Genomic DNA, 10092 nt, shown 5'->3' with positions numbered 1-10092 from the left:
TCTATCAGCTCCATCGCTGAAGGTAAAACTCTCTTATTCTCCTCCACGTCTCACTAGAAAAAGGAGAGTCTCAAGTTGTGACTAAGTAATTTTCTGAGGAAAAAAGAAAAGCTGCCTCCTCCCTAGATCCCTCTGGCAGAGGCAAGCTACAACTGTGACTGCAGCAACAGCAAAGGCAGGAGTGCCAGTACCTGTCTGTGGGCCCAAACAGCTGGGAGAAGCTGTCAATTATGAACTCCTTGTGACAGCGGGTGAGGATGGCCACCGCGTGGCACAGGAAGGGCATGAACGTGCTCTGCTGCACGAACGATGTGCAGCTGCGCAGAATGTAGAGGATTGGAGGCACCTGAGAGAAGAAGAGGAGAAAGAATGAAAGAATGACTTGCTGCATCCTGGACTCTGCAGGGAGTAACCATGGACATCCAGTGCATGAGCACTGCCTGCCCCCTTGACATGCTGCCAAGTCCTAAGCCTAAATTTCATGCCAGCCACCCTAGTCCATGCCCTGGCTCTGTGCTCAGGCTATGCTTCTTTAGCACAAGAGGCAAACAGCACAAGTCATAGTGCAACAGCCAGCAAAAGTCCAAGACTTGTGGAAGAAAGTCCCTTACGTTCCAACAGATGTCCTTCCTGATCATCTGCAGAAAGGTGATCATCCACTTCCCAGCAGCACGCACGCGCACTCCTTTGGCTTTCCGGATGGTCTCCTTGATGGCCATCATGAAGTCGACGGTGCGTTCCACGGGGAAGTTTCTGCACACGATCTGCAGAGAAATGAGAAGCAGGAGAGATCCCATCACTGCTCTGCGGCAGCTCTTCAAAACAGAAAGCAGTTTTAAGGGCATTCTTAATTCATTGGCTTGCTGGTCATCCAGGCAGCAATCACAACGCTCCTGCTGTCTGTACCCTGCTATTTATACGGAAGGCGGTTGAGCCTTCTCTCATCTTCTGCACCCGTGGTGTTTGCTTACATGCAAAGCCTACCTCCCAGCAGCCACAGTCACGCATGCACACACACACACACACACAGACGCACATCATAGTGTCAGCTCCTTGCACTGGGTGCCTGAAGGTCAGACATAGCTGAGAGCCTCCTGCTGCTTGCTGAGAAAAGAGGACTCAGGGTGACAGCTCGTTTTGGAAATAGTGTGAAAGGCTGGGAGCAGCACAGGGTCGTGCAGAAGCCTATGCACTGAGATCCCACCACCCCTTTTTGGGTCCACTTACCCTGGCCATTTTGGACGAGGTCTGGAGCTGAGAGGTAACACTGCAGGTATGCAGCCCCTCACACAGGCTCCTGATGTCTCTTGTCTCAATGACTCCATTGGATGTTTTGGCTGGAAAGAGCAGAGGGAGTAAAGGGATGTAATGCTTCTGGAAATGAAACTGCTTTCCACGGGGGAGAGACAGAGGACAGGGTGGGGGCAAGAAGAAAGCTGTGCACAGTGCCTCTCCCTTCTGTAAATAGGGCCCAGCCCGTGGGGCTCTGGTAGTGCTACAGAGGAGGGCAAAGGGCTGGAGCACGCCTGCTCTACTCACCTTGGATTCGGAGAAGGGAGTTCAGACAGGTGACAGCCAATTGGCGGGATGCAGGCATGGGGTCGCACGTCAGAGGCGCCAGCAATCCCACCAAGGAGCCAAAGTGCTCGCAGACATCTCCTCTCTGCAAGGGTGAGAGGCAGGAACAAAGCTGTAGACAGCCCCAGCTCTCCCTAGCTTCTCCTGCCTGTGCCTTCCCCACGCAATGGGTGACACAGCATGGACAGCTGGGCGGAGCTCGCCTTCCAGCTCAGGGGCACTGGGGAGAGAGCAAGGGGCATACGGTGGGGCTCTTTACTCACTTGAAGCTCTTCACAAGCGGACAGAAGCTGGGAGCAGGTCTGCAGGGCCCTCTTGCGCTCCCACATGTTCTCTGATATCATTGATCTCTGAAGGATCTGGGGTAGAGCATCTGTCTCAATGAGGACGTCTTTTCTTTCCCTTCCTGCCACCCCTCTCCCTGTTCTTCCTTTCCCACTACTTTCCCTCAAGGTCTGCCCTGTTGCTCCATGTGGCCTCCCGCCTCACTGAGCACCGGCACTGCTGCTCCCACTCTCTGCAGTCACTCTTGTCTCCTTACCCAGGAGCTTTTCCTCGGCTGTGGCCTGCCAGGCATTGGCTCCTGCGTTTCCTCCTGCAGGGCCCATTTCTCTGCTCATTTCTAATCTTGCAGTGAGCTGGCACGTCAGCAGGAGATTTCTCCCCCTCTGATCATCCTCTCAGTCCCCAGATCTCTGCCCCCACTACTGACAGGCACCATGCTTTCTCCCTTGCCCCACACATACTCACATGGACTATGTTCTGAAAGAAGCCGCCAGTGGGCTCTGTCTCGAGCAGAACCGCCATCAGCCGGCCCAGAGCTTTCAGTGATGTTTGCTGAAGCTGAAAGCAGAAGACAAGAGTGAGGTGTAGCATCACGGCTGCTGCCAGAGCGTAGGTTGTGTGTGCTGAGGTAGGGTTTGACCGAGAGGTGGCCAGGAAAGTTATAGCAGGTTACCTGCAGGTACTGAGCTGCTTGCTGTGACTTTCTGATCTTCAGCATCATCTCCTCTGAAGGGTGTGTCACAATGTTTTTGCAGCACAGGACCAACATCTCACCCATGTCCTTGCTTTCAAAAGAGGGCTTCAGCTTGCTGACAGGAGGAAATAAGGAAGAGAAATCAGAAAGGGCCTTTACCAGTACTCTCCAGACTGGTTCAGACAACATCTGAGTTTCTCCTAATCGGCAGCTACAAAGCCAATACCCCCAGCTCATGCTGCTGAGCACTGTCTTCAGTTCCAGCAGCGCCCACCTCCTCCCTGGCAGCAGTGAACCACCTCCCGCTCTGAAGGGAAGAAGACCCCAGCTCTCCTTTCTCTTCCCTGCCAGGGGACAGGAGCACCAGGGCCTTTCTTCCTGCCCAGAACCTCAGCTTCGCCAGGCACAACAGCCCAGTCGTCTCTGCTGTAGATGCGGCTCCTCACCCCCTCCCCCTCCAGGCCTTCAGGAGCTACCCAAAACGGGGACCACCATGCTGCCTTGCAACCCCAGATCTTACCTCAACTGCTCCAGGGCCAGAACCACCTTTAGAGGCACTGGGGAGACAGGAATGCCCGAGTAATACTTCTTCATCAAGTCCTGCAAGTCCCAGAGAGAGACACTGTCAAGGTGGGCAGGGGGCACATGAGACCTGTTCCACCAAGCCTCAAGACAAACAGAACTGCCACACACCGGTCCCATCACTCCCACAATTCCCATGGAAGCACTGCAGGATGCAGCAGCTTGACAACTGGTGCACCTAGCCCACTGCCCAGCCACTGCCTGCCAGCACCCAAGGTCCCCTCCAGCTGGAGACATGTGGCTAATAGAGACCTGTATGCCACCAGGGAAGCAAGTCTTGTGGCGCAGCCCAGAACTCCTTTACAGACAGCCCTGTCTTTAGGCACTCACCATCAGGATCTCCAGAAGCTTTCCCTTCAAAGAGGGGTTAAAGCACGCAGAATCACCCACAGCTTGGAAGGCAGCGCTGAAGTCGGTGATGCTCTGCACCAGCGCGAGGTTGTTCTGCAAGTCCTGAGGCCCAAGAGAGAAGAACAGTCTTTGAACTGCGGGAAGGGACAAGGGCTGCAAGGGGGACACGTGGGGGCAATGCTAAGGGAAGGGCTTGGATCTTCCTCTGGGCACAAAGCATTCCCCGAGGGACCTTTGGAAAGGGAAGGCCCATCTCAGCATCCCCCCATGTGGAGGGGCTGCAGATGGGCACTCAGACACCCTGGCATGCTTCGAGCTCTCACCCGGCAGCTGCAGCTGTAGAGCATCAGGATGTTGCCCACGATGTCTCCCTCCAGGTGGGCAAGCAGCTGTTCCTTGGAGGCACGCAGTGCCAAGCTGCCGTGGGCGAGCATGAGAGCGCTGCGTGTGGCGTGAGCTCTCGTGCTGTCCAGCTCCATCTGTGTGGGAAGAAATGCCTTGAGACATTCGCTCAACGGCCCCTAGTGCCCCACGATGTACCTGGGCTCCCAAGGCAGGAGCTGCTGTGAAAATAAGGCAGAAGAATGCCTAGATGGAAACCCATAATGCTTTACCTTCTTGCGCCTGGAAATCCTCGCATTGCGGCCTTTGCACAGCCTGGACGCAAACATGGTGAGTGTGGCCAGGACTGTTTGGAAGTTGCTCTCAGCAGCATGGCTGAGAAGAGAGATGATTCCCTGCACAAAAGAACAAGGGGCAGTTGGCACAGGCCTGAGCCTACTGGTGCGGTCAACCACAGTGGCCGGGCCAGACTTTGCCTGAGGAAAATGGCAGCAGTGAGGAGATAGGCCCAGAGCAGGGCCAGGAGAAGCCCTCTGCCCCAGGGACAGAGTGGGGATGCTTGCAGGAGCTGGAGGAGAGGAGAGCTCACCTGGGCCTCACATAGCTCCTCCACGTTTGCTTCCTCCAGGTGCTGCAGCAGCTTCTCCTGGATGTGGAGGACTCCCTTACAGGCTCCCAGCACTGTCCCCAGAGCCTTGTACAGGAAAGACTGCATGGGAAAGGAAGGAAGAAGCTGAGATGTGGCAGCAGCTTAACCTATTGGGGGAGGGCCAGGTGGGAAGGACCCATGCTCCCTGGGAATCTCTGAGAGCAGCTGCAGGGCCGAGCTTTAGCCATCCCTGGGCAGATTGCAGGGAAAGGCCCTCTGGGGGGCATTGGCTGGGGAAGCAGCATGAGCAACCCGTGTGGGCAGAGCACCAGCCCCAGCCTCATTTGGGCACCTGCAGCTGCACCACTGGGTAGAGACAGGGGGAACTCACCTTTTCTCCAGAGCTGCTGGCAGAGCTGCTTAGCCGCTGGCTCAGCTCACAGCTCAGGGCCTCGGTCCAGGCCTCATCCTCTATGGTCTCCAGCGATGCCTTCAGGAACTGTTGGAGAACAGGAGAAGACAATGTTCCTTTGCCCTTTGCCTCTTCCCTCACCCCCAAGTTGCTGCAGCCTTCTGGGGAGAGGTGCCTGGAAGAACAGTTCCTCTCCCAGCTGCCCCAGTATTCCCTCCATTAAACCCACCTGTCGTTCTTCTCCTAACACCGCCCTTGGGCTTGGGACAGAGTGGAAGAGGCAGCACCACAAAGGTGTGCAGCTGCTCTGAGGCAGCATTTGAGAGGCTGTTCCTGTCCCGTGGTGGCTCATATGGGAGCGGGGCTACTTGGGGCAGGCAAGCACTTCTCTGCACCGTGCCTCTCGGCAATGCTGTACCTTTAGCAGGCGGCTCTCCCACTCTGCAGAGTCCGGGAAGCTCTCATCTTTCCCTGCACAGCAATAGAAAGCAAAAGAACTTTACTTGGGATCAAACCACAGAAGAAGAGCTGCTGCAAACCTGGCTTGGCCTGGGCACTTGATACTGCCAAGCTGGGACCCATACCCCCTCCACAATGACCTGTCCCCCCCCACAAACATCATCCCTGCAGGAACGCAGAACTAACTGCTCCAAGAGAACTGCTTTCTGAGGGGATGTGAAGGAACGGGCAGATCCCTGGGGGGATAGGTCCCCGGGCCTGAGTGCTGTCTCTCTGGAATGGGAACAGCAGCACAGCAAGCACTGGGTTGCAGGAAATGCTTCCCCTTTGCCATGCTACAGAGTTGCATTTTCACTCCCCCCCTTCCCTGCCTCTGCTTCTCCCTCCCCACCAGCACTTTACCTTGGAGACACTGCAGCAGCAGGGGGATCTCAGCAGCCCACATGGCCCCCACAGCTCTGTGGAACTTTCTGTGGAGGTTTTGCATCATCAGTAATGCAGCAGCTTGGAGTTCGCTGCCTGCAACAGGGCTGCCTGCCACCACCTGAGGGAGAGCAAGGAGAAGCAAGGTCACTTCTGCAGCAAGAGCAGCAGCTTCTCCCCAGGATGGAAGCAGCTTGGCTCTGCCCTGGTGAGCAAGGAGCAGCCAACAACTTTGCCCATGGCCATGCTGCTTCCTCCTGGGGGCTTGTGGCACCGGCCTCTGGAGCATTTACTTACCAACAGGCGTGCCAGCAGTGTCTGGGGAGTCAGCAGTGGGCCTGTGAGGAGACAAAAGTGCTGAGTAAGATTCCAAGACATTCTGTGCCCAGCCATGCATACCTCCGCTGTCCCTTCTGGGTGCTACGACAGGTCAGCAGAGCTCACTGGGGGACTTTGTGCTCCTACCTTGAAACATGGAGCTGACGAAATGAGGATCCAGATCTTCTATCCGCCGTCCTGTCAGATCCTCTCTCTTGGACAGGGCTTGGATACAGCGGGAGACCGGGATCAGCATGCCGGTGTACTGGGCTGGTACCACAAACAGCAGCAGCCGCGGCCACAGGAGCTGTAGGGAACGAGGCAGTTGAGCATGTCAGCATTCCTGCCTCCGCTCAGAGATGAAAAGGACTGTGAATTTCCCTGAGTCTTGTGTGCTTCAGAGCACGTTGGTGGAGAGAACTGGTGTGTTGGAATGGGACAAGGAAAACGTGGTGCAAAGGCAAGGAGGAGCAGCAGGGTGGAATGTGACTTACTTTGGACATCCCTCTCACAGAGACGTCCAGTGACCCCAGGATGTCCATGCACAGTGCCTGGAGAGCTCCTTCTTCCTGGGCTTCCTGGGCAGAAAGGTCTCCAGCTGCCTGCACAACAGTGGTGTTGAAATGCCGGTTACTCTTAGTTCTCAGGAGCCTCTCAGGAGGCTCAGGTGTGGCCCCAGCAGTGCTTCTGTGCCACCCTCTGAGCAGCACAGGTCTTCCAAAAGAAGATGCTGCCCACTGTCCTTACCCTTCTTCCCGTGGTGCGGCTGAACTCACTGAAGATGTGCCCCACCACATCCCAGGCTGAGCAGCTCCGGGCATTAGCATTCAGCAGATCCTTGATGAAATACAGAACAGCCGCCCTCACCTGCAAGAGGTCAATTGTGGGTGTGATTTTCCTGGTCAGAAGGCAAAGGGAAGCCACCTGCTCATCAGGGCAGCCCTTTGGGCATGAGCAGAGACAACTAGAGCAGAGGAGAAGCCTTGGCTCCTGAGGTGAGGGCCAGGCCTTAGCAGCAGGCTGTGTGCTTTCCATGCACAGCACAGAGACCTGCCCGCTCCACTCTACCTGCTCTCCCCACAGGAACCATCACAACCGTGTGGTCAATGCCCCAGCCCCTCCCTGATCACCCCAGCCCTGCCCGTGCTGGCAGCAGCATCACCACCCCAACAGTGCTTTCTTTTCCCAAACCAGCTCACCTGGATCCTGGGGTCACTGCACAGGCGCTGCACAGCCTTGACAACCTGGGGCAGCTTCTCCGTCATCATGGGCTCTGCAAGAAATGTGCAGAAACATGAGCGGAGCCACAACCCAGATGGCAGAAGGGATCCCTGGAAGTCCCAGCCGGTGGTACTGACCATCAGAGCGAGCCAGAGTACCCAGCAGACCCAGGGCTGCCACGCATCCAGCCTCCCAGTCATCGCCCAGCTGTGACTGCAGAAACAGGATCATTTCCTCTGGGCAGATCCGGGCTGCAGGGAGGAAATCCCGCGCTGTGTTAGCAAAAAACTCATGCCCATTCCTGAGGTTTGTGAGAGGTTTTGGCCAGGGCACCGCCAAGCATTGCCAAAGCTCCTCTCCTTACCCTGCAGCATGATGCAGTGGGTCAGCTGTGCACGATCAGCCTCGCTGTGCTGCTTGCTGTCGTCATAGAGCTGTGGGAACAAGGTCCATTTGAGAAAATCACATCAGCACTGAGGACAGAAAAGACACTGTGCAGCTCGCTCTTGTCTCCCTGGGCACTCTCGGGAAGAGGACAGGCAGACAAAACCCAGCCCGCCCCACAGCATCCCCGGGGGTACACCCACAGCTCTGGAACAGCCTTGAGCATACAGGAGCTAAGGCTGAGCCGCCTTAGTCAGGGGCTCGGAGTTTTGCAGTCCTCCTGAGTCTTAGCCAAGAGGGAAACTGCTGTGGGCACAAGGATAGGCTCCCCTACCTGGTAGAACACGGCACTGGTGATGTCCAGAAACTTGTCCCTTGGGATGACAGACTCAGTGCCCTCTAAGGCCTCCAGGAAGAGAGTGAGGCTCTGCGAGAGACCAGGAGAGGAAGAAAGGGATGAAGCCACATCTAGCCACTTGGGAGTGGAGAAACTGTTTCCCAATTGTTTCTCCGCAGGGAGAAGCTCCTGCACAGACATTCTTGTTTATCCCCCACCTCTCAGCAGCACCAAGAGAGTCTCTCTGCTCTCAGTCGAGCCGTGTTTGGGCACCATTTGCAGGCATTTCCCACCCAGCAGCCCACTTCTCCCCCATCAGATGCAACTGGATGTGGTCCTCCCAGTTGTTAGCACAGAGCTCCTCAGACACTCAGAGCCCCACAGTGGTGGTGCTGAAGCCTCCCATCCCCAAGAGATGAGCCCCAGTGACTCTTCGCTCCCTCCTGGCTCCTGTCCGGGTTGTTCCTTTTTTGACTGAAGAGCTCAGGAAGCCTCAGACCTCCCTGGAACACCTGTTCCTTCTTTCTCCAAGGGCTCCCCCCCTGACCCCTCCTGGCACTTGCATGGGCCCCACGTCCACCCTGAGCTCTGCACAGTGTCTCACCTTGGCCACCCTGCAGGTGTCTTGGATCTCCTGACACGGGTGAACGAGCCAGAGGAGCTGCTCCCAGACGTGCTCTCGGTGTAGCTCCTCTTGCAGGAGAACATCCAGCATGGCAGACACAGCCCCAAGGATAGCCTGTTTGTCCTGGAAAGGAATGGCAGAGGCTGGGCATCAAAGACTGAAGGTCTGCACTTCCTACAGAGAGGGCTTTCTCTTTCCCTTCCCCTTCCCCACACCCGCACACTCAGCAGGAGATGGACTTGCTCTGGAGGGCAGGCAGGTTTTCCCCATAGCCTCATCCCCAGCTCTTCCTGCCACAGTGCTGTGACATGTGGCTGCTTCCCGGCACAGAGCCAGTTTGGGAGCCTTTGCAGAGCCAGCCCACTCTCTCTCATCACCCCTCAGCTCTCAGCCTGCTGGGCACAGACAGAGCTGCCAACATGGGTGCCCCCGCTGCCATCCTGGGCTGGGAATGCAGCAATGCTCACCTTCTCCTCCTGGCAGTCCTGCCAGTTCCTCAGCATAGAGAAGAGCAGCTCGTGAAGATTCTCAATGATTTGCTCTTTCTCCATGGCAGGCCAGGGGCATTGGGTTCCAGTGGACAAGTTCATTTTGACTCCGCCCAGCCACTGTTTCACAACTGAAAAAAACAAAATAATAATAATAATAAAAAAAATATTTATTTTTTCTTTTTTTTAAAGAGAGTGAGAGACAAGGGAGCCTGTGAGAGTCTGCAGCAGGGCGAGGTGCAAGGGCTGTCCCGAGGCCCCCTGTTCTGGGGCCGACACTCACCAGCACAAGCAATGCTCAGGATCTGGCCACTCCTCACCTGGCCCACCACACTGCGCAGGCCGGCCAGCATCAGCCACACAAAGGGGATGCACTGTGGAGCTGCAGAGAGGAAGGAAAGGGCCACAGTCAGAGTCCCGGCAGCGAGGGAGGAGGGGCTGCAGCTCTGCATCCCCCAGCTCAAACGCAGATTACGCGTGGAGGGGAGAGACCCCTTTCCCATTTGTTATAGATGTCAGGAGGCTGAGGGCACTCTACCATAGGTGCTGAAGAGTTTGCTCAGGGTGATGAGCACAAACTCCTTGGACATGTCCCCCGTGGCCTTCAGGTGGCTCTGGAGCTCAGCCATCACCAAGGTGAAGTGCGTCCGGGCCAGAGCCACCAGGACATTGCTGGCAGCTGTTCTCACATTGCTGGTCACGCCCTGAAAAAGAGTCTCTGGTGACACGTGGCACAGGAGTTTGCCTGAGGCCCTTGGAAGGGCTAAGCCACCACCATCCACCAGCAGAACACCAGCGTGGGCAGGCGGCTCCTTTTGCCTTTGGCAGTGACCCCTCACCTGGGCTGCCGTCAGGTCCTGGGACACCTCTGCCAGCAGCCGGTTCACCACTCCGCACGGCGGGCGGCTGTCGTCTTCCCACAGGGCGCTCTCCAGCTCACAGTACGCCTGTGCTCGGTCACCCTGGGGACAAGGATCAGTCACGCTCGCTTTGCCCTCTGCCAC

The 10092-nt window shown here is 56.6% G+C and overlaps 1 protein-coding gene across 1 annotated transcript in view; it reads right to left on the bottom strand.

Annotated features, from left to right (window-relative positions):
• The window catches only part of LOC104915274 (maestro heat-like repeat-containing protein family member 2B), a 16158-nt gene continuing 6066 nt past the window's right edge, over positions 1-10092 (bottom strand). Inside the window, exons 3-31 of the mRNA XM_010726084.3 lie at positions 9928-10085; positions 9627-9792; positions 9372-9470; positions 9068-9219; positions 8580-8723; positions 7973-8065; positions 7619-7688; positions 7392-7505; positions 7233-7306; positions 6781-6900; positions 6528-6635; positions 6181-6340; positions 6013-6053; positions 5695-5836; positions 5252-5304; positions 4813-4920; positions 4422-4541; positions 4105-4227; positions 3814-3969; positions 3470-3592; positions 3078-3157; positions 2537-2672; positions 2329-2421; positions 1842-1937; positions 1540-1663; positions 1228-1337; positions 612-764; positions 192-346; positions 1-53 (exon numbers count right to left, since the gene is read on the bottom strand). Of these exons, the coding sequence (XP_010724386.3) occupies positions 5-53; positions 192-346; positions 612-764; positions 1228-1337; positions 1540-1663; positions 1842-1937; positions 2329-2421; positions 2537-2672; positions 3078-3157; positions 3470-3592; positions 3814-3969; positions 4105-4227; positions 4422-4541; positions 4813-4920; positions 5252-5304; positions 5695-5836; positions 6013-6053; positions 6181-6340; positions 6528-6635; positions 6781-6900; positions 7233-7306; positions 7392-7505; positions 7619-7688; positions 7973-8065; positions 8580-8723; positions 9068-9219; positions 9372-9470; positions 9627-9792; positions 9928-10085 (3320 nt within the window). The 3' untranslated portion in view covers positions 1-4. The remainder of the gene's footprint in view (positions 54-191; positions 347-611; positions 765-1227; positions 1338-1539; positions 1664-1841; positions 1938-2328; positions 2422-2536; positions 2673-3077; positions 3158-3469; positions 3593-3813; positions 3970-4104; positions 4228-4421; positions 4542-4812; positions 4921-5251; positions 5305-5694; positions 5837-6012; positions 6054-6180; positions 6341-6527; positions 6636-6780; positions 6901-7232; positions 7307-7391; positions 7506-7618; positions 7689-7972; positions 8066-8579; positions 8724-9067; positions 9220-9371; positions 9471-9626; positions 9793-9927; positions 10086-10092) is intronic.

The sequence above is a fragment of the Meleagris gallopavo genome, chromosome 1 (assembly GCF_000146605.3).
Source record: "Meleagris gallopavo isolate NT-WF06-2002-E0010 breed Aviagen turkey brand Nicholas breeding stock chromosome 1, Turkey_5.1, whole genome shotgun sequence".
Lineage (NCBI taxonomy): Eukaryota > Metazoa > Chordata > Aves > Galliformes > Phasianidae > Meleagris > Meleagris gallopavo.
The sequence above is the reverse complement of the archived record's forward strand: the minus strand, read 5'-3'. Positions and strand labels throughout refer to the sequence as shown.